General features: G+C 39.8%; 4 protein-coding genes and 1 long non-coding RNA gene across 12 annotated transcripts; 2 read left to right on the top strand and 3 right to left on the bottom strand.

Annotated features, from left to right (window-relative positions):
• Window positions 1-7: 7 nt before the first annotated feature.
• On the bottom strand, window positions 8-6,005 carry LOC116035658 (serine protease HTRA2, mitochondrial). Of its 3 annotated transcripts, XM_035994792.1 has the most exons (9): window positions 4,977-5,210; window positions 4,400-4,939; window positions 2,694-2,898; window positions 1,702-1,896; window positions 1,434-1,466; window positions 940-1,048; window positions 757-826; window positions 559-654; window positions 8-383 (listed from the first exon to the last, which is right to left on the bottom strand). In XM_035994792.1, exons 2-9 carry the CDS (start codon window positions 4,858-4,860, stop codon window positions 218-220), a joined length of 1,335 nt encoding a protein of 444 aa, XP_035850685.1. In that variant the 5' UTR covers window positions 4,861-4,939; window positions 4,977-5,210; the 3' UTR covers window positions 8-217. The 3 variants fall into 3 exon arrangements, with proteins under 3 accessions (XP_035850685.1, XP_031134724.1, XP_031134723.1); XM_031278864.2 differs by lacking the exons at window positions 4,400-4,939; window positions 4,977-5,210 and adding an exon at window positions 5,910-6,005; XM_031278863.2 differs by having other exon boundaries at window positions 4,400-5,098.
• Window positions 5,371-13,125, top strand: mis18bp1 (MIS18 binding protein 1). Of its 4 annotated transcripts, XM_031278857.2 has the most exons (17): window positions 5,372-6,392; window positions 6,492-6,626; window positions 6,710-6,774; window positions 6,841-7,011; window positions 7,261-7,334; window positions 7,501-7,622; window positions 7,790-7,880; window positions 8,204-8,322; window positions 9,665-9,822; window positions 9,936-10,002; window positions 10,085-10,940; window positions 11,056-11,234; window positions 11,850-11,989; window positions 12,100-12,239; window positions 12,328-12,415; window positions 12,521-12,575; window positions 12,892-13,125. In XM_031278857.2, exons 1-17 carry the CDS (start codon window positions 5,513-5,515, stop codon window positions 12,993-12,995), a joined length of 3,444 nt encoding a protein of 1,147 aa, XP_031134717.1. In that variant the 5' UTR covers window positions 5,372-5,512; the 3' UTR covers window positions 12,996-13,125. The 4 variants fall into 4 exon arrangements, with proteins under 4 accessions (XP_031134715.1, XP_031134714.1, XP_031134713.1 ...); XM_031278855.2 differs by having other exon boundaries at window positions 5,371-6,392; window positions 6,710-7,011; window positions 8,216-8,322; XM_031278854.2 differs by having other exon boundaries at window positions 5,371-6,392; window positions 6,710-7,011; window positions 11,856-11,989.
• Window positions 8,084-22,783, bottom strand: LOC116035659. Its single transcript, XR_004101422.1, has 4 exons — window positions 22,712-22,783; window positions 18,275-18,280; window positions 13,350-13,358; window positions 8,084-8,096 (listed from the first exon to the last, which is right to left on the bottom strand). It is a non-coding gene; the product is annotated as an uncharacterized LOC116035659 (long non-coding RNA).
• tpp1 (tripeptidyl peptidase I) lies at window positions 13,863-22,702 on the top strand. 2 transcript variants are annotated; one of them, XR_004895743.1, is made up of 14 exons: window positions 13,863-13,965; window positions 14,399-14,473; window positions 16,342-16,481; window positions 16,755-16,905; window positions 17,321-17,442; window positions 17,596-17,780; window positions 17,925-18,123; window positions 18,397-18,585; window positions 19,165-19,237; window positions 19,599-19,719; window positions 19,803-19,964; window positions 20,150-20,275; window positions 21,270-21,587; window positions 21,630-22,702. XR_004895743.1 is itself a non-coding variant. In XM_031278862.2 (13 exons), exons 1-13 carry the CDS (start codon window positions 13,955-13,957, stop codon window positions 21,408-21,410), a joined length of 1,695 nt encoding a protein of 564 aa, XP_031134722.1. In that variant the 5' UTR covers window positions 13,863-13,954; the 3' UTR covers window positions 21,411-22,702. The 2 variants fall into 2 exon arrangements, 1 of the variants encoding a protein (XP_031134722.1); XM_031278862.2 differs by having other exon boundaries at window positions 21,270-22,702.
• A 462-nt stretch (window positions 22,784-23,245) lies between the features above and the next one.
• yy1a (YY1 transcription factor a) lies at window positions 23,246-26,696 on the bottom strand. 2 transcript variants are annotated; one of them, XM_035994832.1, is made up of 6 exons: window positions 26,072-26,696; window positions 25,160-25,304; window positions 24,725-24,785; window positions 24,345-24,503; window positions 23,871-24,083; window positions 23,246-23,832 (listed from the first exon to the last, which is right to left on the bottom strand). In XM_035994832.1, exons 1-5 carry the CDS (start codon window positions 26,568-26,570, stop codon window positions 23,901-23,903), a joined length of 1,047 nt encoding a protein of 348 aa, XP_035850725.1. In that variant the 5' UTR covers window positions 26,571-26,696; the 3' UTR covers window positions 23,246-23,832; window positions 23,871-23,900. The 2 variants fall into 2 exon arrangements, with proteins under 2 accessions (XP_035850725.1, XP_031134964.1); XM_031279104.2 differs by having other exon boundaries at window positions 23,246-24,083; window positions 26,072-26,695.
• Between the last annotated feature and the right edge of the window lie 707 nt (window positions 26,697-27,403).

Below are 27,403 nucleotides of genomic sequence, written 5' to 3'. Positions count from 1 at the left end.
CATTTTGTAGAGGTAGAAAACACATTTTGTTTAATCTTTCATTTATTCTGACACTGCAATCTTGTCGCTGTAATGTTCTTTGCAGTATCAACAAAACATTTAACAAGTCATCAAATACTGGAGGTCAAACTCATACATTAAGACACAAACTAATCATGTGACTGTCTGTTCCTCAGGTTAACTTGAAGTCAAGAAATTAAATTGTGTGGTAATAGTGTCACTCTGTACACTCTGGAGTCATTTGCAGTCGAAGCAACTCGTCTCCTCTCTGCACCACCATGGTGATTTTGTCGCTGCTGCGGACGGCCTGGTAGATCTCCTCTGAGGTTTTCACCTTCACTCCGTTAATCTCCAACACAATGTCTCCTGGTATCATCCCAGCTCTGAAATGAGTATGACAGTACTGTGGGTTAGCAGCAACATACCATACAAGCTAAATCCCTTGCCTACTATATCAAGAATGTTTATGCAACAAGGGAAATGCACCACCCCAAACTTCAAGAGCAAGAAGAATCCTCCACCACTCATCGGCATCCAATAGTCGCTTGATCTGCTTACCTGTTGGCCGGGGAGCCCATGATCACTCTGTGAATTAAGATGCCATGTGTCACGTCTGGGAAGGATGAGTCTCTTAACTTCAACTCTGCAATGATGCTGAAGCAAAGGGACAAAAGAAACCTCTGGTTTAATACACAGCAGTGCCAGCTCTGATGTAACTCCACTCCGTTAAACCATTTCTGATTGAGAAGCGTTTACCTCGGCGTCAGTGTCAGCATCATTACACCAATGTACCGCTGCTTCGTCTTTGATTCACCAAACCAAGTATCTTGAAGATGCACAAAAACGGTGTAAAAATAACATCTTTTATAGAGAGAACAGTTGGATGCTACAGAGAATATGGGAGACTGAAAGACGTGATGTGTAGCTTTTGATTCTTACTCTTTTTTTTTGCTGCTTGATCAAGGAAAAGTCTCAGGCGATCGGATGGAATAGCAAAGGAGATTCCTGCAGTGACTTTCATGGTGTTTATACCAATGACTTCACCATCCTAATTAGAGGAGAGATAACATATTCGGATAGCGTTTTGTGCATCAAAATGTTATTTGCTTGCGGAAGTCCAGTAACATCAATCAAAGTCAAACTCCTGCCGTTTTATTGATAGTGATGATTTTTCCAGTTGCTTGGAAGCAACTTTGAACACAAAGTATTGTACTAAACACACATCATCCCCACACTCAAAGTATCAGTTTACATATCCTGTAACAACAACAAATTAAAAACATCAGGGTTCCTTCATGTAACCCTAACAACTGCAACTAAAGTGCACTAAAATTAAAATCCCCTGTCCATTCAAGCATCGCACACCACAGTGAGAACAGGTTTAGTGACATTTGAATGCGATGATCAACATTTAAACCAAACCGGTGACTCACCAAGTTAATCAGGGGACCTCCAGAATTTCCAAACTGCAAAACAAATCAGTCACACGTGATGTTAATGAGACATTTCTGAGTCACATTAGATTCTTTCCACAAGCTTATTTTTTTCCTGATCTATTTATCACTTTTGTTTCTAACATTTATGTATATGTGTCGGTCCATCAGGCAACGTGCAGTCAAAGCAACTAGTGTCCTCTTTGCACCACCATGGTGATTTTGTGTACATATATATCCTTTAACAGAATTCTTGCAGAATACTCACATCAATGGCTGCATCAGTCTGGATGTACTCCATGTTGGAGTTGGACAGGCCCAGCTCCTTACTACCTCTCTGTACTGAGCTGATGATTCCTGACGTGATTGTATTCCGTAATGCAAACGGGCTTCCCATGGCAACCACAAACTCTCCTTGTCGAACATCAGACGACCGACCAAGGGTGAGCGTGGGTAAAGGATTCTACACGTCAGGGAGAAGGATATAGAGAAGGCAGTTCAACAGTACATCCTCAATGCTTGTAGGCCATTCATACTATCAAAAGATCAGAGCTTCCTATTTTTTATCAATGCCCCATTTTTCTTGCTGCAATGACCCGATCGTGCATGTGGTCATGTACTTTTATAAAGATGCTGGATCACCCTTCTTCTATCACAGTTCTGCTTTTCAATGGGGAAAACAGGGGACTATTCATTTTGCTATAGTAGTCTTTCAGTAGACAGTATAAATCACAGCCTTGTAATTCTCAGGCAAAAGAGTCACTTAGAGGTTGTACAGGAGGTTTAATTGAGACTATTTAATGTCTGCTTTGTATACTGTATGTTGTACATTAAAGGGTACTTTTTGTCATCTAAAAAAAGCCCGCCCTCTTGAGGAGACATACAGTAGCAAAACACCAAAATGCATGACTGCAGAGTATGTTAAGATGCATATTAACTATAGTCACAAGAATTAAGGTTATCTCATGAAATGCCATAACAATATTACTAATTTTGATCACATTGTAGGCTGGTGTCTTTCCCTCCTTATTGCTGAACCTTTAATATGGTATTATAAACCATATAACTGTATTGTTGTCAACCACTAGACATTTCCCTGGTTTCATGTTTGTAAAGAAACTACTTGTGTTTTTTCTCTTAACCGTATTTATCTTCTGATTCTGTCTGGATCTGTTAATAGGTCATCTCTGTGCTTCCACCACTGTGATGGAAGCAAATGTGGATGTAGTGAGGTAAAAAATATTAAAGTAAGTTGCTCACCCTCGCAGTAATTTTGATGGTGGCAATGTCTGCCACTGGATCAACATCTTGCACAGTGGCATTGTACATCTCCCCGTTGGTGAGCTTCACGCGGACACCTCTCTTGTTAGCCACAACATGAGCATTGGTGACGATGAGACCATCACTGCTTATGATGAAACCAGAGCCATTTGACACTGGGACTTCTCTTCCTGAAAATGGGTGTCTGGTGAAACAGTAAAATCAGTTGATCTTATTCAACTTGTAAGCAAAATATAACTTTTAGGTTAATCTGCACAGAAGAAAACCTAAACATTATTTTAGTAATTGACAAAGTTTAACAGGCAGCTTCAACAAGATCCGGTAAACAGAACCCACCTTAAGGCCCTTATCATGTCATTTGATGCTTTAGTAGAGAGAACAGAACACTCAAATATTCACTAACAAAGTTACAGTTAATCACATTACCACAAACCAGTCCCAACCCTTGAAGGTCATGGTTATGACAAAAGACTATATAGTGCTAAAGCTCAATATCCCCTGATCACAACTTCACAAATAATAACAGTTCCTTATTTTTCCTGTTTCACATCATTAAATAAAATGCTCTGGATTTTTAGTTGCTGATTTTACTAAATTAAATTAAATTATTTGTGAGCTCTGTAATTTATGATGGACCTTTGTCATCTTATACAGTGGTGCTCATAAGTTTATGAACCCATGCTAAAGTTGACTAAAAAGAGGAATAAAAAAATCATCTTTTGGAAATTGATCTTAATGCCTCAATTAAAAAAAAATAGGAAAAATCGAACCTTTAAGGACACCAATTTTCTTTGTGAAGGAATAATGTATCGTAAATAAATAAATGTTCTTCCTTAAAATACAGGGGGCATAAGTAAGTACACCCCTATGTTTACTTCCCATAGAGGCAGGCAGATTTTTATTTTTAAAGGCCAGTTAATTCATGAATCCAGGATACTATGCATCCTGATAAAGTTCCCTTGGCCTTTGGAATTAAAATAGCCCCACATCATCACATCCCCTTCACCATACCTAGAGATTGGCATGGTTTTATTTCAGTTAGCCTAATAGCTGGTTTGATTTGCATTGAGAGATGATTTTATGGAAAATACCTTATGCCAATCTCTAGGTATTTATCATATATCATATTTATTTGATACATTATTCATTCAAAAAGAAAATTGTTGTCCTTAAAAGGTTAGATTTTTCCTGTTTGTTTTTTTTTTTTAAATTAGGGCATTAAGATCAATTTCCAAAAGATGATTTTTTTATTACTCTTTTTAGTCAACTTTAGTATGGGTTCATAAACTTATGAGCACCACTGTATGGTAAATGATTAACGAACAGATACTAATCGTTAGTTAGTTGCAGTCCTACCAGACAGATGTTGCAGTAAATAATGCGACACATAGATTCCGTGACCCAAAGGAATTTTTTTTTAACCATAATTTATCACATTCTTGATTTAAGTGTTACCAGAATTTTGCCCCCATGGTATTTAGATTAGGTTCATACATTTTGCTAGCTAGCTACTAAGTTATGCGAAGTCAATGCATACTGCGAGGGTAACACTAATCAAACTAAAGGAATGTTATAGGAATTATAATTAATAAACAAACATTTTAAGTGGCAACATAGATGAGAATTTGGTGTAAAACATGCTACAAATTCATTTTCAACTAATGACATTTTTTCAGTCGACTCACCTGCCTACGATTTCAATGTAAACGACAGCTGGAGTGGACTTCTCGACCACATCTGCAATAAAGTTGTATTTATACCGGGGACTATCAGGTTTAAAGGGAGAAGCACACTGAGCTGATGGGAGAATTAGGTTAAGAAACCGCCCGGATATCGAGACTCTTCCGTTGTTCACTTTTTCCTCTTTTTGACTGTCCACAAGTGCCGCACCACAGAGTCCCAAACCCACCGAGACTGACTTTAACAGAGAAGAGCTGCTGTTGTCCCGACCACTTTTTCTGTCCCACTCCTCCGGGGGTCCCCTGTCCAGGCTTGCGTTCCCCTCGGCTCCCCTGTGGTTACATATCACAACAGAGGACACCCGGCTGACTTTCCTCTCTGCCAAAGAGTTAAGTCCACGGTTCTGACACCGATTATGTCTCCTTAGTGCTGAGAGAAAACACCTATTGAGCTGAGTTGCTGCCATGTTGCATCACTTCAGTGACACCGCTTTAAGACAGCCAAACAACACTTTATATCAAAATATGTTTACAGTAAAAAAAAAAAAAAAAAAATACGGTCCGTTTTGTATTGTAATAACAACGCTGTTGAGTATTAGATAAAAACAATTCAGTACAAATACTTCCTGTTAGTTTCACTGCATGTGACACCTGACAGATAACCAGCGACAAACAGCTGAGAAATCAACAACCCCCGGAAGTTTGACTTTGATACGAGCATGCGCAGTACGCTTCTTCTTCTTTTTTTGTTGCACTTTAGGCACTACTTGTCGTATTACTGCCCTCCACAGGAAAGAAAATGAAACAAATATAAAAATTAAAATGTAAAAATAGCTAATAATAATAAATATTACTAAGGTTAATTACAATACATAAAAGAGCAATTGAGGGTAAAACATATTTATGAGGTAATGTTTGTTTACTGAATGTTTCGACAAAATGAAATATCGGTTAAGGGGTTAATATCCTGTGCGGAAGTGACATACGTGCTTTGGCAGTTACGTCACACGTTACTAGCCAAACGCGGCGGTGATGAGAAATTTGAAATTTGCGGGCTAGCGAGCTAGCTGTCTGCTAGCACACTATGTATAACAATCGTGTTTCTTTTTCCTGAAAACCATGGCGTCGTATCATCATGTATTGCAACAGACAAACAGGCGGTTTGAATCTCCTGCCAAGGTGTTTGCTAAGCTTAAGTCCAAAGTAGAGAGAGGGATATGCGCGAAGGAGGGGACTTTTACAAGCGACGACCCGTTGTGTAACTTTAACGTTAGTAACGTTACCGAGAAACACGGAGCCGTTTTTAAGTCGCCCAAAAAGGGAACAGAGAGTACCTGGATGGCCGAACAGCATAAGGAGAATCAGAGGTATGGTTCTTATCGCAATCAGGCGCAGGCCTTGACTCTCTCTCCCATATCGAGTCCTCAGAAAAACGTCGGGTACTTGTATTCAGACATTAGCAGCGATCATGTGGAGGAAATGCCTCCTGGGACCATAACAGGACATGGATGCACACCAAGAAAGAGAGCTTTCCTTGAGTCAACAGCTGTGTCTTACCCCTCCTCTCGGGACAACAGAAAGCAGATCCACAAAAAACCACCTCAGATCAGAGACTCGGGTGGTTTTAAGGTGACCAGCAGGACTCCAGTAAAGATACAGCCAGTAGAACCTGACCATGCAGGCAGTGAATTAGAGGATGGGTGTGCTCCTCTTGACAAACTGTTCTCTCCAGCCTATATGTTGTCCCCCACGAGGAAGAGGTTGAAGAGAAAATGGGAACCTCAGGAGTTTAATAAAGTCAGCAGCAGTACAAAGGAGGTCAGCAATGAATCCATAAGTCAGCCACAACAAAGGAAAACCTTCAGTGCTGCCAGTGAGGATAAACACACTTGCATAGAGAACTTGGCTAATATAAGAGGATTCTCTGCTGACCCGTTAGAGATGAACCAGTTCACCCATAATTCAGTGTTCTCATCACTAAGACCCATCGCAATGAAACGTGAGATATTATTGCTGTTCCAAGTTAATCTCTATTCCTTACGTCATCATTTAGGGGAAGACATTGACAGATGCCTCTTTGTTTGTTTGTTTTGAACAGGTTGTAATGTTGCTGTGGAATACATTCCTCCAATGTCTCCAGCCAAGATGTTTGCTTACATGAAGGCGAGGGAAATCAAAACGGAGCAGCATGAAGTTCCTAAAGTCAGCAGTAGCTCACGAGATCATTTTGGGGGTGTGTGTGTGTTATTAAGTGGAAATACTGTTTTTTGTTTGCATATTGCATAGTTTTGTTTATGTTTTCACTCTTTTTAACAGGTAATTTCCATCAGTCCAGAGACACGCCTCCCTTGACAGCTCACAACATGGGTGAGATGGGGGGCATTGCTTTTAGTAGTGGTCCAGAAAGTGTGGTTCCTGTCAAACAGTCCAGTGTACAGCCTGCTAACTGCCAAGCAGACACAGATCCTCCTGAGGATGTCCTGAGCCCTGCTCTGTCGCCCAAACCTGTTTTGCTGGAAGACCCGCTTGTACTCAATACGCCACGGATCTCCATACCGAAAAAACAAGAGGCTGTGTTCAAGCGAAAGAAATGGCCCCAACGCACAAAATTCCCAAGTGTGAGTTGAAACATATTTTAAAATGTCTACCTCCCTAAATGTAAGTCTCTGATTAAAAAAAAAAGGGATATTAGGGAAATTAAGAGGCTTATTTTATAAAATGTTCTCCAAAATCAGACCACTGATCAATTCAAGGATTGGATTTGCAGGTACATTTTTAGATCAGATGGGGAAATTAAAATCAATTGCCTTCTTTTTGACAATTTTGTCTATTGTTCCTAATTGGACCTGTGTTTTCCTCTTTGGCAGGAAAGTGTAATTTATCTCAAAAAGTGGTTCTTGAGGAAGAATAACCATGGCCTGTTTGTTGATGGAACCCACCAGTAAGTGTTTTTGACACGTCATGAGCAAAATAACACATTTTCGGATTGCTGACTCAGCTACTGACCTATGACAGACGTGTTCACACTTTGGATTTTGGATCTTTTAAGATTTGTGTGTGGTTTAATGTAAACTCTGGGATTTTCTTTACTTGTCTTTATAACCCAGGGCCGACAACATACAATGGCACAGTAACCTCATTGTGGAAAGGGTTTCCAGTTCTGTGGTGAAGACTGTGTCAGGCGGAGTTTACGTCTTGGTTGGCAAGATGAACATGAGGGTTGACTCTGGTAAGCCAGATGCTGTGTGGTTAGATATTTTTCACTGAAAATATGTTTCACTTTGGCAGAAGGAAGTTAAAAATACATAATAAATAAAGAAGACTTGCACATAAACTGATGCAAATTTGAATACAGTGTGGGTTAATACTCTTTTACATGTAACTTTTTGCCTGCAGATTTTCCCAAGTGGCTTTTGAAGAAATTTGCTAATGGTTTTCCTCCTGACTGGAAGGCACTTTATGAGAGGTTTTTGTCAGAGTCAAGAGCGTAAGAATATTTATTTCTGTTTTGTTTAAGCTGTTGGGGGTGCCAACTTCTTGGGAGGGTTACCACACTCTCTGAGTTGTCAAAAGAAAAGCAAAAAAAGATAAAGCTCCTAGCTCTCAGGTGTGTCAGTTTTTGACTGCTCGCATGCCTAAGGGAATCTTCTCTCACAGTACCGTTATGATAATCTTAATTGGCTTATATGACCTTTTGTTTTTGCTGGGGATGTTGAATGAAATGAAATTACCATTAAGTCAAACTATTCACAAATGGTTAGTTGTTAAAATGCCGTGTTTTGAAGTGAACTGAATTTTGTTTTGTTGTAGCAACCCCAGCAGAGAAACAACGAGGAACAGCGAGGGGAGAAGTATCCTATCGAAGACAAAATCTGAGATACCCTCCATCCATTCTGTGAAGCAGCACAGGCAAAAGTCTTTGGAGACATGTGAGTATTACAAGATAAATGCTTTAGCTAACAGCCTTGCAAATAATGCTCTGTACATGTTACTGATGATATGACACAAGTGTTGTCTTTTCCTGGTTTTAAAGGCTGCATTGCAGTGAAGTGATGTAATTTTCTGAACTTACCAGACTTACTAGCTGTCTTATTATTTGCCTTTACCGACTTAGTCATTGTATCCACATTATTGGTGATTATTTATCAAAACTCTCATTGTGTTAATATTTTGTGAAAGCACCAATAGTCAACCCTACAATACTGCTGCAATATCGACATCGAGGTATTTGGTAAAATTATTGATATTTGATTGCCTCCATATCGCCCAGCTCTATCCAGGGCACTGTATATTTAAATAGTCATAAAAGTTTGATGCTGCCTTTCCCAGTGTGTTTTATTGTAACATTTTGGTCACCTGAACATTTATTGTTCAGCGTTCAGTTTTACTAAAGACATTCTAAGGAGTCGGCTGTTAATTTAGTTTTAAGCCTGTTTTTTGTAAATGTAAATTACGGATGGTTGATGCTAGAAAAGACGGTCTAGAGGGACGGGCTAAGGCATAACCTGCCTGGAGCTATGACCGAGGATATACGACAACACCCTTCCTATAAGCCGTGCAGCTGAAAGCCGTTGCTAACTCTGCCCATACAGCGACAAATTCACGTGACGCTTTAGAGGAAAGGACGTCTCATCCTTTAAAAAACACATTTCCTTGTTTCCCTCTCCTCCCATGATTTCCTTGCCTCTCTCCCATCCTTCCTCGGTGGGACGGACTAAGACGCGAGAAAGGGAGGCAAGTGGAGGAGCCGGGGATGCAATTTAAAAACCTGGGATGCACCCCAAGTGTCCACAAACCAATGGGCGACGTCATGGTGGCTACGTTCACTTCTTTTATACAGTCTATCAATGCCAAGCAGTTTGTTACCATGTTAACCATTTTAGCTTAGTATATTAGCATGCTAACATCAGCACGAAACACAAAGTACAGCTGAAGTTGTTGGGAATGCCATTAGTTTTGCAGGTATCTGTAAGTTTTGGACAATTTTGATCTGATGGCAATGGACATAAAGTCAAGGGATCATCAGTTATTGGGCTTCATCCTCTGTGGACCATGAACGTCTGTACCAAACAATCCATCCAATAGTTAGTTAGATTTTTCTGTTTGGACCAAAGTGGTGGATCGACCGACAGACAGATCGACCTTACCATCTCTAGAGCTGTTAGCATGGCTAAAAATGTCATCTCAGATTTTTATCCCAACATTGGTACTTTTAATCTTTGGTAGCGCGTTGATCAATTTATATTACGTTTATTTTCTCCTCTTCTCCAGGTAATTCATGCCCACCTGCCTTGCCTTGTTCAAAAGTATCCCGAAGTGGTCGCATGATCAAGCCACCTCTGGAGTATTGGAAAGGAGGGAGAGTTATTCTGGATGCACACATGAATGTTACCATCCATGAATGTTATGATACCTCCATCTGCATCCCTGTAAGCACCTAAAGTTTAGCTACATAATAATCCAGAATATTTGTTTGACTATGTACAAACAACTGATATTTCTGATCAATGTGACCTTTTCTAATTTCTAAATCTCACTGGAGGTCACTACAACGGTGTCTATGAGGGCATCACAGAAACCTGCCAGTGTGTTCCTGCCCTGCAGTGAAGGTAAAGATAACAGAGCTGTAGTTTTAGTATTGTGAGATAAATTATGAGTTGCATGCAGACAAACTGTCTTCTGTGTTTGCAGGCCAATCCCCCAGGGACGTAGAGGCATCAGTACCACTGAGGAGGGTCAAGGCTCCAGTCCGCAAATGCAACAGAGCCAATGTTGAACCTGAAGAGAAGCCATCCTATTCACCTGAAGCTCCTGTAGAGACACTTAGCAGCCCTGAAGAGTGGTCTGGCAGACCAACAAGGTCCAGCCAAAGGCGTCTAGCTACAGAGCGAACATTGTATGTGGACACTGTCTCTCAAAAGCAAAGTAAACCCTTAAAGTCTTCAACAAGGAGGTCAAAACAACAGACGCATGACAGCCCTGAAGAGTGGTCTGGCAGACCAACCAGGTCCAGCCGAAGGCCTCCAGCTACAGAGCGAACCTTGTATGTGGACAAGGTCCCTCAAAAGCAAAGTGAAACTGAAAAGTCTTCAACAAGGAGGTCAAAACAACAGACACAAAACACCACAGGGACTTCACTGAGAGTCTTGGGCAGCAAACGGGCTGTCCAAGCATCCACAGATTCTGTTAATGATACAGCATCATCATCATCAGATGAGCAGGTCATTGGGAGAAAGAAGACAGGGAAAGAAGCGCACAGGAGGAGAGGCATGAGAGTTCTTAACAAGTCACGGCCAAGCCACGCGTTTCCATCAAGTGATTCAACAAACACCTCTGAAGAGAGTGAAAATGAAATGAGGAAGAGAACCAGAGTAACGCAACAAAGAAATAAACAAAGCAAATGCACCAATTCAACATCACCTACAAAGCCTTTGCCTAAGTTGACACAATCCAGCAAGAAACCCAAGGCAAACCAAGGCAATGCACCGATTCCACAAGAGCAAGATGCAGACGAGTGGACAGAGGCAGAGCTTATGAAGCTACAAGAGTACGTTTTGTAGACCTACAGAATGATAAAGTAGAATTTTGTAGAATTAGAGTTGCATACTGTATCATAACCTCACGGCTCACTGGTGGCATATGTGCATGTTTGTGTTTTCCAGGGCTGTGTCCTATTATCCTAAGCACTTGGCAGGTTACTGGGAAAAGGTGGCGAGGGTGGTTGGAACGCGTTCTGCAGAAGAGTGCCACTCCCAGCACACATCGCTGGGAACCTCCCAGACTCCGGCTAAGAGAGCCAAGAAACCCAAAAAGGAAAAAGTGGAGGCACCAAAATATCCAGGTAGAGAAAGGTTTTAGTTTGGGATGTAAGTTCACGGCTATCTAACTCCACATCCCCAGATTTTACTCAGGTGACATCTTGAGGCAGTTTATCGGGCGGTGGTCAGCTCCGTCGTAGCCACAAGAGTGTTGCAGTAGTAGTTTTGCAGTAGTACTCCAAAACCTGTGAACACACTTTTGGTGTGTAAAATTGGTGGAGTTCCTCATCAATCTGTCTGTAATTTTATAAAATTAATAAACCTACTTTAATAAAAGGGTTTAGGCCAAGCACATGATATTGAACAGAAGTGCAGATGAATTAATAAATGTGCCAGTGGAGTGGACAAAAAAGCAGGAACACATTACAATTTAGCACAATTCAGTCCAACAACACAAACTGAAGACATACTTGAGAGTGAATGATCCTTTTTCCGACAAAGACGTAATCTTTACAAAGGTAGTGTTACTGTGGTGCTGTTGTATGGTATTGCATTATATTGTACATGTTTGCTGTATTTGCATTTTTTTTTTCTTAAACCTTCTTTGAGAACTACAATTATTCAAATGTTTTTTTTTTTTTGCAAAAGAGAGGGCATGTTTAACTGCAGAGATCTGAAAAGCTATAATCTATGTCTAGTTACAGATCATCCGGTGATATCTGCCCGAGTGGGAACCTTAAAGAGAAAGCAACAGGTGCGTCAGTTTCTGGATGCCATGCCCAGAGAAGATGTTGAGGACGTTTTCAGCTCTGCGGCCATGCAGAATAAGCGCTTTGAGGTTTGTTTCTTTCTGTTTTTGTATTTTGCATAAAAATAAGAGATTTTATGATTATGACACCATGCAAAATGAGTGATAACTGTTTCTCTCGTACCTATCTTAATGGATAGATGCCCTCCATATGTCCGAGTGACCACGACTTCACATTATCAGACATGGAGCCACTGACCCCCATGTCAAAAGTTTTCCCTGAAGTGAAGACTCCTCAGTGTCTGCATATCACTCCTGGCATGATGGGTTCTCCAAACAGGTGAATCACGTTGCTTTAATGCCTTCTGGCTTGTAAGAAGAATTGATTCCAGTATAATCGCTGACATACTGCTTTCTTGATTACAAAGGAACAATGATGACAAGTATGTCTATCAACTCCAGAAGAGGATGAAAAAAAATCAGTTTAATGTCTGCAAACAGGCTCCTTCTTCAAAGGTACTTATTCATAAGGGTTCATTTCTGAGATTATTGTTATCTTAAAACACATATATTAGAATTCTTTATTAGAAAAATAACAATTTCCATCTTTATTTTTTTCAGAGCTTCACACCTACGCCATCAACTAAACGAACAATGAGAAGATGTGGTAACACAGGTAGGATTCCTGAGAAATGTACAGCGGAGGGACAAAATAAGAAACACCCTACAATACAAAACAATAGCCCTAGCTAATACTAAATTGAAGTTTTATAATGCTTGTATTTTATTAACATAGGTAGAGCTGTTCAACTTGATGTTCATTATTAAGGCTGTTGTTTCAATAAAAAAAATGTGTCCACTACTGTATGTTGCTGTGTTAGAGACTTTCAGAAATTAGTTGAAAACATTTTTAAAAGATGTAATTGAAAGCTGAAAACAGTTATTTCTACACCTCTTTTGTAACACAAGCCGTTTCTTTCCTTTTTCACTAGAAAATAACACCTTTGTCGTTTGGGAAATGTTCCCAGGAAACGATGGTGCGCTTTCTGAAAGCGAGGATGAGGATGAGGATTTTTACTTCTCAGACAACGACTGATTGGAGCTCATGTCTTTTTAAAAATCAAAATGTATTCGCATGAATTCAAATCAATGACATATAGGAGAGATGGGCCTTTTTTCTTGTTGAACTCATCAAATGTGAACAATAAAACATCTTTAACATGTAAGAGATGTTTTTGGGATTTTTTTAAACATAAAGTCTGGATTTGATCTCTTTAGTGTGAAACAAACATTATGGTCAGAGTAACTGATTTGAAGCTTTTAAGCATAACCTGCAATGCAAAATTAAAGACAATGTGGCCTGTTAAGTTATGTTTCAATAGTTGGGAATTGTTTTACAATTTTTTATAATATGCAACATGTTAATATGCTGCTGTGTTCCAGTATGTACTCTTAAGTCCTAGTCCCAAGAGTCAGTTGTAACTATTCTCTTAATAAAAAATTGAAATCCTTGAAAGTTTGTGAAATTGATGGGGGGGGAAAATCAAGGCACTGAAAGTGCTTGGATTTATATATAATGTGAATGTGCAAGAATAGAAATTAAATTCTTTTGATTTTCTTTTTTTTTAACTTAAGTATATAGTCAAAGGGGGTGATCGACGGACCTTCCACAGAGGCCATGGCCTTGTGGCCGTTCTTTGGGGGTTCTGCAGAATATCCGCTAATCCACAGGTTGGATCACTCAGTTCTGGGAGAGATCTGACTCGGACACACAACACAACATGCAGCGTGGATCTATGGCGATCTAGGGCCTTCCACATTTACCCAATAAAGCCAAAAATGTCAGAGAGGAGATGACTGCTACTGACTTTATATTGCATAAAAATGTTAAATATAAAAAATAATGGTGGCTGAATGTGTCCGAATGAACTTAAATGCACCAGGAAAAAAAGTGAAGTGAATAACAAAATCACGTGAAAGCGTGTCACGTGACTGCTGTGTCTATAACCGCCTACCCATAGCTGAGTTTAGACAACTGTACCAGTCGAGGACACGATGAACACGCTGTGAGTGCTTTAAATAAATTCATAGTTGTGTATTTTTCATAGCAATAACTGGGAAAGAAAAGAGTCAGATGACGCTAACTCTTTTTAACGTGACTTGTAATGTGGCGCACCTTGTATTATTTGTTATTACCGGTTGTGCTGACCCAGATAGATAACTAGCTGCCAGCTAACATAGCAGGGTTAAGTGTTCACATAAGGTTAACGCTAAATAAAAACGTGTCTTTTTGTTATAAATGAAGAGTAAGCAAACCGTTTAATATGTTTGTATTGAGCGTGTGAAGAAATACGTGTAATTTATACACGAAGCAAAGTCACATTGACACTTTTTGTTGTCACTCTTACTCTAGTGAGGACGTGTTTTTCCGGTTACATTTATGTATGAATCACTGCACGGACATTTTTTTCAGCAATATTTTGTTTCTCCTTCCACCAGGGTGACCTTCTCCATCCCCTTGTTATTCAGCTCGTTGGTCTGGAGTGGATATCTGGAATATGACCAAGATGTCTTGTGAGTCATTTCCTTATCTCTGTCATTTAATAAATCATGTTTGTACCTCACCTTGTTTAAACCCTTTTTGCAGAATTTGAAAGTCGAGCCCTATGACTTTTTCATAGACACAGACCAGTCTTGACAGCCCAAATGTGCAGCAATTACCTAGCCTATATAAAAAATATTCTTGGATATGGAGGGGGGGGGTTCTTTGTTTGGGAAAATGTCCAGTGATTTGCACCTATTATCATTGCACCTATGTGAGTTGTTTTGAGGAAACTAATACTTTGGAGACTTTTGTTTCCAAGTGTGGCACCAAATTAAGTAATTAACTCAGATTCACATTTTACCACACTGAACAGTTTTGGTTTCTAGGACCTGTGATGTCTGCCGTTAATTTGTGGCTATTTTGGGAGTACTTAATGGCACTTAAATGGCAAATATGAGCTTTTCTGTCATGATTGGTGACCTCTCCTCGTCAGCTGCTCCTCTCTCTTGTGGGGTACCCCAGGGTTCCATTCTTGGCCCCATTCTGTTTTCTTTATATATGTTGCCTTTAGGAGCTATTATAGGCAAACAAAACCTGTCATTTCATTGTTATGCAGATGATTTGCAAATGTATTTGCCTATGAAAGTGTTGCACTAAACTCCCTGCTTAGTTGTATTAATTATATTAAGTTGTGGCTTTCACAAAACTTTCTTAATTTGAATGAAGATAAAACTGTATTTTTTTCTGAGTGTATTATTTTCAGTACTTCAGGCACGCAAAATGGTCCAGCTTTGAGTTTGGGAGCTCTGGCATCATACACTAGGTCAGCTGTCAAAAATGTGGGGGTTACTTTTGATTGCAACATGAAATTTGACAAGCAGATCAGTAATGTTGTTAGAATGAGCTTTTTCCAGCTTCGTCTCCTAGCTAAAGTTAAGTCTTTCCTGAACAGGCACAATCTAGAAAAGGCTATTCATGCCTTTATTAGTTCAAGGTTGGATTACTGTAATGCTCTTTATGTTGGTCTGAATCAGACCTCCATCTCACACCTTCAACTTGTTCAAAATGCTGCTGCTCGCTTTTTAACAAATACATCTAGATGTACACACACCACTCCTGTTCTCTATACCCTACATTGGCTCCCTGTGCGTTTTTAGAATAGATTTTAAGATCCTATTGTTTGTTTTCAGTGCCTTAAATGGCCTGGCCCCGGAGTATTTGTCCGAAATTTTAACTTTGCGTGAGCATAACCGGTCATTGCGGTCTTCAAATCAGCTGGTTTTAGAAGTCCCAAGGTCTAGGTATAAACGGTGGGGTGATCAGGCTTTTGCAGTTGCTGCCCCGAGACTCTGGAACAAGTTACCCCCTGATATTCGCACTATTACGGATGTAGCTCTTTTCAGGTCCAAACTCAAAACCTATTTGTTTAGACTGGCTTTTAATACGTAGTAGTGGTGTGACAATTTCACTCTCCTGTTTCTTTGTAACCTTTTCTGATTTTACGGTGTTATATGTTACATTCGTTTTATTGTATGCTATGTTGTTTTATACTTGATTCCTGATGTAAAGCACTTTGGATACCTGCTGGTTGCTGTAAAGTGCTATATAAATAAATTTTGATTGATTGATTGAAAACCTTGTAAATTTGTCATCTGCAGGACAGAATTACACAAATTTGGGCAAATTAATTGACCCTGGGTTGGTCAAAAATGGTCAAATTACTGTGATGTTTCTGAATGTTTGAATAAAGGTTAACTGTAGAATCACAACAAAGTAATCAATACACTTGAAATTCAACAGGTTGATCAGCAGCTATATATTCAGTTTCACAGTGTTGAGTAAATTGAAGCCACTTTTAGTGAAATAAACAAAATGAATGGTTTTCCTGTTTTCTCAGGATACCAGACGACTGGACTCATGTGGGTCGGGTGGACCCCACAGAGGAGCTGGAGCTGACCTTTGCCCTGAAGCAGCAAAACTCTGACCTGCTGGAGGAAATACTCACACTGGTGTCGGACCCTGACTCAGCACAATATGGTAGGGCTTTGTCTGATAATTGCCGGTAGTCTTAAAGTAACCATAAAGATTTAGGGTCTAAAAAAATCAGCATACACTTGGTAAACTAAGATGCTCAATGGTGTTTGTGTGGCCACTTGTTACTAATTCTGTCTTTCATACTGTGCAGCATATCACAGGAATATCAACTTAAATGCTCTGGCTTGACAGTTTAAAAAAAAAAACCTTAACTGATGAGGCAAACCCCTTTTTATAGTACATCAGAGTGACAGAGGTCTGTTTTGTCCTCCACAGGTAAACACCTTACCCTGGAGGAAGTATCCTCCCTTGTGCGTCCGTCTGAACTGACCCAGAAAGTGGTGCATCACTGGCTGCAGAGTCATGGCATTACAAACTGCCTGACTGTACGCACTAGGGACTTTTTACAGTGCACGATGACTGCAGAGTAAGCATTTCTTTTTTTTAAGCAACATTTGTTCTCCTTACTCAACAGTAATATTTACTTGCTCTTGACGCAGTTAAGACACAGAAAGTAGCGTTCTGCTCAAGTTCCCTCTGTTTGCAAACCATACAAAGGCCATGCTCATATCTTGTGATACTGTTCCTCTTTCTGTGGTTATTGGTTAAAATCAAACTTTGTGTTTTGAAATTCGTAAATCTAGGCCAAGGTTATTTGGCAGCAGTTAAACAACTGCACTCATGGAGTAAATTTAACTTGGCGTTATATCAGTTTTGCACGCAAACATTACGTTTCTTAAAAACCTGGAATTGCTTCTGTTAATATGTCCACGATTAAGAGTTATTATATCTAGAGATTTGTAGACATTTAGGCTGTGGTCGTTTTTGTTTTATGTATTAAGGGTTGCAGAGACGCTGCTTCCGGGTAGCAAGTTTCACCGTTACATCAGGGACGGCCATTCTCTGGTGAGGTCTTCAGCTCCGTACTCTGTTCATGATGATGTTCACCAGCACCTGGACTTTGGTGAGAACCATTTCTTTAGCTGTAAAATGTTCGGCTGTCATCTGTGATTGCTGTATATTTAAGTTAGGATCTGTACTAACATTGCTGGTGTGTGTGTTTGTGTGTGTGTGTGTGTGTGTGTGTGTGTGTGTGTGTGTGTGTGTGTGCGCACAGTTGGAGGGCTTCACCGCCTCCCTCCTAAAGGGCAGGATCTCAACAAAGCCTCTTCTAACAGGAAGCAAAAGCAGTCTAAGGCAGGGGTGCACCTGGGAGTGACTCCTGCCATTTTAAGGGCCCGCTATAACCTCACAGCAACTGATGTGGGAACAGCTCAGAACAACAGCCAGGCTGTAGCTCAGGTGTGACCATCTCAGAATCAGTTAATAATACTGTAAAACACTGTGTTGCGTCTCGTTTAGACATGTATACATTAGCTCAGACAGTATATTCTTACCACAACTTGGTGTACTTGCTCACTTTAGCTAACTGTTTTTATATTGTAGTTCTTGGAGCAGTACTACAGCCCTGCAGACCTGGCAGAGTTTATGGGCATGTATGGCAGGAGCTTCAAGCATCTCTCTCAGGTGGACCGGGTTGTAGGCACTCAAGGAGCAGGAAAGGCTGGCCTGGAGGCCAGTCTGGATATAGAGTACATCATGAGCACAGGGGCAAACATCTCCACATGGATCTTCACCAATCCAGGTCTGTATGAGAGAGTGAAGCTTTGTGTGTGTGTGTGTGGGTGGGTGGGGGTGTGTGTGTGGGTGTGGAACTGAAAGGAGAACTTAAAATTATATTGAATTGACTTACAGTAAAAGTAACTAACCGGTTAATGCATTTGGAGGCAAAACACATACAGCTTAAAGTAATAGTAGAGTCAGTAAAAAATGCATTGCTATGAAAAGGCATAGTACTTTTTTGGCTTATTACAGTATGACCACCCACATTTTACCTCATTTCCTCGTTGTCCTTCAGGTCGTCATGAGTCCCAGGAGCCTTTCCTCCAGTGGATGGTTTTGCTCAGCAACATGTCTGACCTGCCCTGGGTTCACACTATCAGCTACGGAGACGATGAAGACAGCCTGTCTACTGCGTACATGATGCGCATCAACACAGAGTTTATGAAGGCTGGCGTCAGGGGAATCTCTTTGCTTTTTGCTTCTGGTCAGTAAGGAGGAAGTATGCAGAACCTATCCACATGCCTTGTACTTGTAGCAGAGAGTCACATTTTGTCAATCCTGTTACATGCAATGACTGCGACCTCTCACTTGTTTCTGGTTTAGTTTCTAATTCATCTTGTTTGGTCAGTCAGTCAGAAAATTAGTCAGTCAAAAAACTAATTCCTGTTTTCAGTGGACACAGTAGTGTAATACCGCAACAAATGTAAGCTGTCTCAGGACGCTAAACAGCGTCCTGAGACGGAGCTGATGAACAAAAACAAGACACCCTTGGTCTCTTTGGCAATGTGTCAACTTACTGTGGCTTTGCTCCATTGTTATCAACACATTATCTCACTTGAAACATCAATACACCTCTATTGTTTTAAGTAAATATCCATGGCACATTGTCTCTGGAAAAAAAGGTTTACACGTTATCTTTTGACCTGTACCTTTTCCACACCTTACAACAAACCTCGAAATGTTGCCAGTTGTCAATAACATATGCTGTATGATTACCTGCCACATCATCTTTAGTCTGAAATCTTAAAAAGCATCTCTTACATCAATCTTGTTCCATGTTTAGGTGACAGTGGTGCAGGCTGCAGACATTTGGGTAAAGAACAAAACTCTTTCAGGCCAAGTTTTCCTGCATCAAGGTAAAACATTTCTACATTTCTGAAAGGAAACTAGTTTCTACATGATTCTAGATACTGATACTAGCTTAGAACTGGACCTCATAAGGCATTTGTCTCATGCATTATATTGTTATTGGAATCTACAAAGACATATGGATGTTCCATTTTAAATTGAACAAAGAATTTACCCTGCACTATGTTTAGCAAAAGACTGATTCAGTGCCTCAGACAGAAGTTGCCTCCTTTTGTATGTACTGTAGTGTATCTAGTGTAGTGCAGGTCTTGAAATTAATACAAAAACGCTCTAATAAAATCCTAGTTTCAAAAGATTATGGAAAAGCACTAAACATCTAATGCTCTATGCCCTGCGTCTTGTTCCCAGCCCATATGTGACTACAGTAGGAGGAACCTCATTCAAGAACCCATTTAAGGTCACATATGAAGTCACAGATTACATCAGTGGAGGAGGCTTCAGCAACGTCTTCAAGATGCCTGACTACCAGGTAATAATATCAGGTCATCAGCTGTTTTAATGCTCAGTTATTGCAGACAGTGTAATTAATTATGTGGATTTGTGTTCCTGTAGGCTAGTGCAGTGGATGGGTATCTGAAGACTGTAACAGCAACCCTACCTCCTCAGTCATATTTCAATACCAGCGGCAGGGCCTATCCGGACATGGCTGCCCTGTCGGATAACTACTGGGTGGTCATCAACAGAGTACCTGTCCCCTGGGTGTCTGGGACCTCGGTAAAATATGTCAAACTTGGTGATGATTTTCTTATGTGAAAACTAAAGATAAACCCCAGTTGTACAAAAACTATACAAACTGAACAAGCAAGTTATTCTAAGAGAGAGAGCAGTTACCTTTTTAGTAATAATTGCTCTAATTGCTCACTTGTGCTTCATTACATCTTGATTGATTTACCTTCCAGGCGTCAACCCCTGTGGTCGGAGGCATGCTGTCTCTCATCAATGACCAGCGGCTGCTAAAGGGCCTGCCTGCCCTGGGCTTCCTCAACCCTCGCCTCTACAAACTTAAAGGACAAGCTCTCTTTGATGTAAGTCATGTTATTGCTGTATCAAAAATCTTTTTTCGAGTTGCCCCTTAAAGCTTGTTTTTAGACTTGATTTATGTAGCAATCTCACTTACACTTAATGGCCACTTTATTTGGTACACCTGTATCTGTAACCTATTGCAATTCAATGCCACAGCTATTTTTTTAGATTATTTTTTGGGCTTATTTGGCCTTTATTAGATAGGATAGCTGAAGACAGGAATGGGGGGGAGAGAGGGGGATCACATGCAGCAAAGGACCGAGGGTCGTAATCAAAGCTAGACCGCTGCGGTAAGGACTGAGCCTTAGTACATGGGGCGCACACTCAACCAGGTGAGCTACCAGGGCACCCCTAAATACCACAGCTCTGACAAATTCTACATTTTACCAAATTTATGTTCAGTTTTTGTTGACATTGTCAGAAATTTGTAAATTCAAGTATGTTTATTATTGAGGTATTAGTTAAAGGCTGTTGTACTTAACTTGACTACATTATATAAAAGAGGTGCCTCTCATTTTTTTTGTTCTTCCTATTTACATAAAGGTGGGGGTGGAATAATAGAAACAATATAATGTGGTCTAGAACATAATTGAATAGATGCCTCTAAAAAACTTTATAGGCTTCATAAAAGTAGACTTTAGTTGTATTAGATTGCATTAGATTTTACAGGTGTACATAATAGTGGCCACTCAGTGTATTTTGTAAAGCATTTTCACTGCATTTTCAAGTGAAAATGACAATGTATACCCAAGGAACCAAATTGTAGAACTTAATTAAATTCCACTCCTAAATAACTTACTTTGCAGTATTGTCAAATTCGGTATTAAAAAAACACCAGACAACTGATATATTTGGTCACTTTGCTACTGTAAGTTGAAACAGTGGGTTTGTACATTCATTAAGACATCATGTTAAAAGAAAGTAGAAGGAAACCATCTTGCAACACATTTTGTAATCATTGTGTGGTTCCTAAATGCTATGCATCCTTGTCTCCAGGTGACTGAAGGCTGTCACCTGAGCTGTCTGGACGAACAGGTTCAGGGTAAAGGTTTCTGTGCTGCACCATCGTGGGATCCTGTTACAGGCTGGGGGACACCAAACTACCCTGCACTGCTGGCTGCCCTGCTAGCTGAGTGAAAACCCCCAGTTCATGAGAGTGAAACCATCTGGGTGGCGTCTGCTCTGAGAGCAGGTACATACATGCACATATATACACATCCAAAGGCAGGGAAGACAATGCCTACACTTTAAAATGTATGCCTGTTTTATTGAGTTCATTTGAGGTTGAAACAGCCTTCAGGAATGTTTTTATCTGTTATTACATGTATCCATTTAAGGATTGATTCCTTTTCATTGGTATATTTTTATGTTCTCCAAAAGGCTTAAAACTGTTTCCTTAAATATTTTTTAGGTCAGGGATAGTGGTGGTTAGAGATTTTAAACGCTACACTGCAGTTGCTTGTTTCTGCTGTTCACTGCAATATAACGGACCCAGATTTCTCTTTGAATCAAAAACACTTAAAGGCAGATTAGTGTTAACTGTAATCTTATGCCTTAAATTCATGCCGCTAGATACACAGAAATGGGAAGGTTGGGTAAGTGGTTGCTATGCATTAAAGAACATGTACTAAAATACACACACCAGTTCAAGTTCTTAGATGTACACATAGGCCTATTTGAATACTTTTTTTTTTTTATATTGATAGTGTTATCTGTTACAAGAATCTATATACCAGATGCAACAATTTCACCAAATCAGGCAATTTAGCATGAAATTAGACACAGGTTTTGTTTGTATTAAGACAGATGGCTAAAATGTGTAATAGTGTCTATTTTGCCATACTACTATGCAGGGATGAGCTATGTACAAGTCATAATTTAATGTAACAAATAAACTCATCTGCATGCAATTCTAAAAATGTCACTCATATTTCAGATAAAACTAGAACATACATTAAGATTAACAGGACCTTTTTAACACTTGATTTTTACTTTGGTTTGTTGCGGTTTACTCTGCGGCTATAAATGAACCAAATGCACTGTAATATGTGGGTTTAAAGTGATTCAGCCGTTCTTCCCACCAGCATTGTTGCACTTGTTTTTATCCTTAAACCACGTAAATCCTCAAGTCAGATGTATTTAATGTGAGAGACTGCCTGTGCGAGTTTATTAAAAGATGGATTTTTACTTGGAAATGTAAATTGATTGTTCAGGATTATCCTGTGAAGGCTGATCTGGATGCTGTAGTTTTTAGACATGTACCACATGCTTGTGCAAAAGAAAATGTAATGGAAATGAATTGCCAACTAATCTTGTGTTACTACTAAAGACCTGTTTAACATTTGAGATGAGCAGCTGGCAAAGTGAGCGAAGAGTATCTCTTAAAAAAGGCGGTATCCAAATTAAACCTTTTTAATTTCCAATGCAAATTTTGAAACAAACAATGAGTCGACAGTGTTTGAACCATTGTTACAATTTACCCACTGTAAGATGCCACTTTTAAGCTGCTCAATTTAAGTTTTAAGACGTGACACAATTGTCAATCATGTACTGAAAAATAAATCAGGAAAAGAACCAGTATGTTTGGTTTTTTTTTCTCCATGTTACCAAACGAAAAAATTGAGAGTGAAGTACTTTATCAAACTACTAGGAAACTACAGAAGCAACTCCAATACTGAAGCATATATCATTTAACTGTAAATGTGAAATGTTTAAGCTTCAATAAAAGTTGCTTGAGCAGCTCCAGTGTTTGTCTCTAAATGACATTGCTACTAAACAGCTGCATTCAGCTGTTTAGTAGCAATGTCATTTAGTAGTAGCAATGTTTAGTAGCAATGTCATATTAGATATTATAAGTCATATAATATCTAATATAATACTATATCATTATATAGTATTATATTAGATATTATATGACTTATATTTTAGGTTGTTTTATTTGTAAAGAGGACAAAAATGACACTTTTTGTGTTGGTAGTGCAAAGGGGGAAAACATTTTAATTGGTGATCACTATTGAAAATCACATGGCTATTATCTACATGATTCTGATATTGCGTTGTACAAAATGAAAATATGCAAAGACCACCCAATCCCCCCTTGAAACACACTCACATAAAAGGGGAAAGGTAGAGGTAAAACAAATTGAAAACCAAGAACGGCTACGGGGACATTCTTACTACTTACATTACCACAGAGCTTATGTCAAACAGTGTACAATATGCACACTTGGGGAAAGTACAAAATTGAAAAGGTGTCATTGCTGAGGATTGATGCAAATTTGAAATACATTGCAAAAACTTTTAACTGGCTGTGTTAAGGTATAAATACATTTTTAGGTGCAGATCCATGAATTAACATCTTCACAAGAAGAAAGTGTAAATTGTTCCATCCAGGTAGCGCCAAAGTAGGGTAGGAGGCCTGAGGGGGTTGGGGTTCTCACGAGTTCCTTGTTCAAACTCCATAAGTTTATCAAAAAGTTTGAGAAAAGATAATTTCTCAAAAACCTTTCATCTAGAGATGATACAAATGGGACTTCTTGTCTCACAACAAAGCAGGCCACGGGACATAAGTTTGTCAAGGAGAGACGATACAGGCCAAGTCCTCCAGTGTATGATCACGTTGTCGTTTCACTGGTTGTTTTTGGCTTTGGCGTGTGTGAGGATGTGAGACTTCAGGTTGGTTGACTGGGCAAATTTTTTGTTGCAGCCATCAAAGGGGCACACATACGGGCGGTCTCCAGTGTGAATGCGCACATGTGTGCGCAAGTTAAAGTCCAGAGAGAACCGCTTGCCACAGCCCTCAAATGTGCACTAGAGATGAGAGAGATGAGTTAACGCTGCTGCATGTCTCAGCCTGGCTCACAGAAACTGATATCATTTCAACTGCAGGCATTTGAGATGACAACAGAGGGGTTTGTATATAATTGCTCTTCCACAAAGCCAGTTGGGTAAGTTTACATTTCAGTTTTATTAAAATCTTTCTTATCATACCACTAATAAAGCAAATTAAAAGTATGCAGCTATCTCCAGGAAGAAAATAAGGTGACATGCAGGAAGTAAAAAGGAACTAACCTGGAAAGGTTTCTCTCCTGTGTGTACGAGTTGATGCCTCTTCAGTTTTGAACTTTCAACAAAGGCTTTGCCACATTCTGCACAGACGTGCACACGAGGCCCGTGGGTATGCAAGTGTTTTCTCATCGCTGAGTTGTCCCTGAACATCTTGGTACATCCCTGAGTGGGAGGAAAAACCAGATAAAGCTTATCACTCGGGACATATTCACTTTACAGCGTAGCTTTAGCAACTGAATCACATCAGCTCTTTATACCAGTGTAATAAAACATGCAGGTCTCAGTAAGTTAACGTCAAAGACATACAGTACAACAGAGTAAGATTCTGTATCTTTTGCACAGTACTGTATAAAATAGTGTAATAAACAGAACAGTGCACTCACTTTGTGTGGACAGGCTATCGTCCTGGGTGCATCGTCTTCTTTTACTTTTCTTGGCTTCATTCTGCAACAAAAATAAAAGTGGTCACATCATTATAGACTGTGACCAACTATCCACACCCCCAAAACACTAACATTTGTTTACGTAATAAAAACAAATAACTCCTGGTAAATCATTTATGTGTAATGGGCCATGCCACACAATTTAATTCCATTCTATGTTAAATATTTCACATCACATGCTGGTTTAACCAAATGAACTGCATTACACTTTTGCACCATTCGTTTTTAATAATGTTCATTTAACTGGCTTTTACTGAAGCAAACTCATTTCTCTTAAAAACTGTTGTATGAATAAATTTATTTTATAATAGCCCACTGAAGTTGGCTCGCCATCATCCACCCTGACTTAACATCAACATCAACATTACCACGAACCGTGCAAACTCTGCCAGCTGTTTGGGGTCTGAGAGGTCAATGCCTGGGATGCCTCCAGGAGGAAGCTTCTTCCCTGTCATGTATTCAGAATAATCCGGAGGAGAGTTTTCACCCGTGATTTGCTCCTCATGGTCCTTCTTGTCATCTGAATGAGGGGAACAAATGGGTTGATAATTAAGACCGTACCAGAACACGTGCAAAGAATTGATTAAAGCCATTTCGAGCTAAACCTTAATCATGTCACCCACAACTCTCCCGATATTTCTTGCCACTCTTACTTATTTACTATTAATTTAATGTCTCGAAGGTTTTTATTTAACAAACATATAGTAGACATGGTCACCAAATGTGTCATTGTCACCAGTTTTTATTTTTTTTAGTTAACAAATAGGGTGGAGTATTAAAAAAAAAAAAATCAATTTCACATAAAATGATAGCTCCTCTAACTGGCACTGGCAAACAGAGGAACTACTTTTGGACACAGGATCTAGTTCGCTGGAACCATATGAACATTTAAGATGTGTTTAAAGCCTCGGAAGTGTAAAGTATGAGGGGTTCCTGAAGGCACCACCAGTGCTACAGTTGAACTGAACTGCGCCACAGCGGCCTAGCGGAGCCAGCTACACTCGATCCCACTCTCGCCGCCATCTTCGTCGGCCAAATAAACGCCATTTTTTCGGGCCGCCATACTTATTAGACCGGGGAAATATGGCGGCGCCCATCGACACATAAAACATGGCTTCCCAATAAAAACAAAAACATTACAAATGGATTTTAAGTGGCTCCGAGTTGGGAAATAGGTCATACTTTAGCGGAGGACAAGGCCTCAACCGGGCCCAATCACACGGCACACACACTGAGAACAAAGCGAGAGGCCAGCTTGAAAGAATTCACTCAGGACTCTGAACTTACCCGATGCCCACATAGTCACTGAAAACTCCCCCTCCAACGTTTTTATCTGGACCTGTTTCTGTTCCCATTTTCTGCCCATTTCTCCCCCGCCCAGGTAGCTCCTTTTGCCTGCTTTTTTTCCGCTTCCAGCCCTTTTCATCCGGCCTGTCGACGAGCTTCTCCCGGCGACAGTAACGAGAGTCTGTTCGATATAGTCCTCCTCTACGGCGGGCACTGGGATGAGGATTTGGTCCTCAAAACCGTCATCCGTGTGCAGTTCAGAGTCATCCTCACCCACCACCTCTTCTCTTGTTTGCACCAAAATCACCTCTTGGTGCGAGTGAATCGAGTTTGGATCACCCGTGTCAAGAGGCTGTAAGGCGATCATAGGCTGATGTTCACCGTCGTCTCCAACAATTGTTGTCTCGATTGTCTCTACTTCGATTTCATGCAGTTCCACTATTTCGGCTGGCATTTCTGAACCGTCCGCTTCTATGTACAGGGTGTCCCCCGACGCCATAATAAATTTCTTATATCTTCCTGCTTATATACTATTTTTACACTCACTTTTCGTCCTATCAAAGCTGAAGCTTCCTCCTCCCTCTCCCTCTCCGATAACAACTCTACACCGCTAGTATACTCTCGTCGCCACAATACTCCAGTTTAGAAGTCTCGCGTGATTTGGACCACGTTCAAATATGGAACTCAAACATTTACATGCAGCGTCTAATTTCTTTAGCCTATAAATCATGCCCATAAAGATATTGACATCAATCTAGACATGTATGTTATCAAATAATTGTAGGGAAAAATAAAAATGTTCTCATGGTCATATTAATCAATATATGTAATATAATATTAATAATACTTCAAAACATTTCAGCTTCTTTATTTGTTCCACTTAATATAAATTAGAGTTGCATTAGTGATTATTTTTTACTGAATAATGTGCTGATTATTTGTTTGTTTATTTGATTAATTGCTAATAACATTTGAATCAAAAACTCTAACCAGGTCTCACATTAACATTGCTGGCTTTGTCCATATCTCGTCTATGGTTCTTCTGTCTGAGCAACAGTCCAAAACCCAAAGATATTCAATTTACAATAACATAAAACAGAGAAAGCACATTTTGGATGATGGAATCAACAAATACTTAGCAGTTTTGGTTGAAAAGTGACTGAAACATATAATCAATGGTCAACCTAGATGTATATTCACTTATCAATAATAATTGTATGATATAAGGATGCAACTCAATACAGTTCTTGAGCTTACTTACTGTGTATGCAGAAAGACAGCAACATTTTGGAAATGTAAACGAATCCAACAATTTGGATACCCCGACCATGG

This window comes from Sander lucioperca, chromosome 18, assembly GCF_008315115.2.
Source record: "Sander lucioperca isolate FBNREF2018 chromosome 18, SLUC_FBN_1.2, whole genome shotgun sequence".
Classification (NCBI taxonomy): domain Eukaryota; kingdom Metazoa; phylum Chordata; class Actinopteri; order Perciformes; family Percidae; genus Sander; species Sander lucioperca.
The sequence above is the reverse complement of the archived record's forward strand: the minus strand, read 5'-3'. Positions and strand labels throughout refer to the sequence as shown.

Excerpts from the sequence above, each read along its gene's own strand:
- LOC116035658 (XM_035994792.1), bottom strand. The coding sequence starts at position 4,860 with ATGGCAGCAACTCAGCTCAATAGGTGTTTTCTCTCAGCACTAAGGAGA. Across the intron at positions 827-939 it reads TCAAGCAGCAAAAAAAAAGA|ATACTTGGTTTGGTGAATCA; the intron begins GTAAGAATCAAA and ends TGCATCTTCAAG. Across the intron at positions 384-558 it reads ATGGGCTCCCCGGCCAACAG|AGCTGGGATGATACCAGGAG; the intron begins GTAAGCAGATCA and ends TACTCATTTCAG.
- tpp1 (XM_031278862.2), top strand. Across the intron at positions 18,586-19,164 it reads CTCTTTGCTTTTTGCTTCTG|GTGACAGTGGTGCAGGCTGC; the intron begins GTCAGTAAGGAG and ends TTCCATGTTTAG. Across the intron at positions 19,238-19,598 it reads CCAAGTTTTCCTGCATCAAG|CCCATATGTGACTACAGTAG; the intron begins GTAAAACATTTC and ends TCTTGTTCCCAG.
- yy1a (XM_035994832.1), bottom strand. The coding sequence starts at position 26,570 with ATGGCGTCGGGGGACACCCTGTACATAGAAGCGGACGGTTCAGAAATG. Across the intron at positions 24,504-24,724 it reads CGATAGCCTGTCCACACAAA|GGATGTACCAAGATGTTCAG; the intron begins GTGAGTGCACTG and ends CCTCCCACTCAG. Across the intron at positions 24,084-24,344 it reads CAGGAGAGAAACCTTTCCAG|TGCACATTTGAGGGCTGTGG; the intron begins GTTAGTTCCTTT and ends TCTCATCTCTAG.
- mis18bp1 (XM_031278853.2), top strand. The coding sequence starts at position 5,513 with ATGGCGTCGTATCATCATGTATTGCAACAGACAAACAGGCGGTTTGAA. Across the intron at positions 7,335-7,500 it reads TTTGTTGATGGAACCCACCA|GGCCGACAACATACAATGGC; the intron begins GTAAGTGTTTTT and ends TTTATAACCCAG. Across the intron at positions 10,941-11,055 it reads GAGCTTATGAAGCTACAAGA|GGCTGTGTCCTATTATCCTA; the intron begins GTACGTTTTGTA and ends TGTGTTTTCCAG.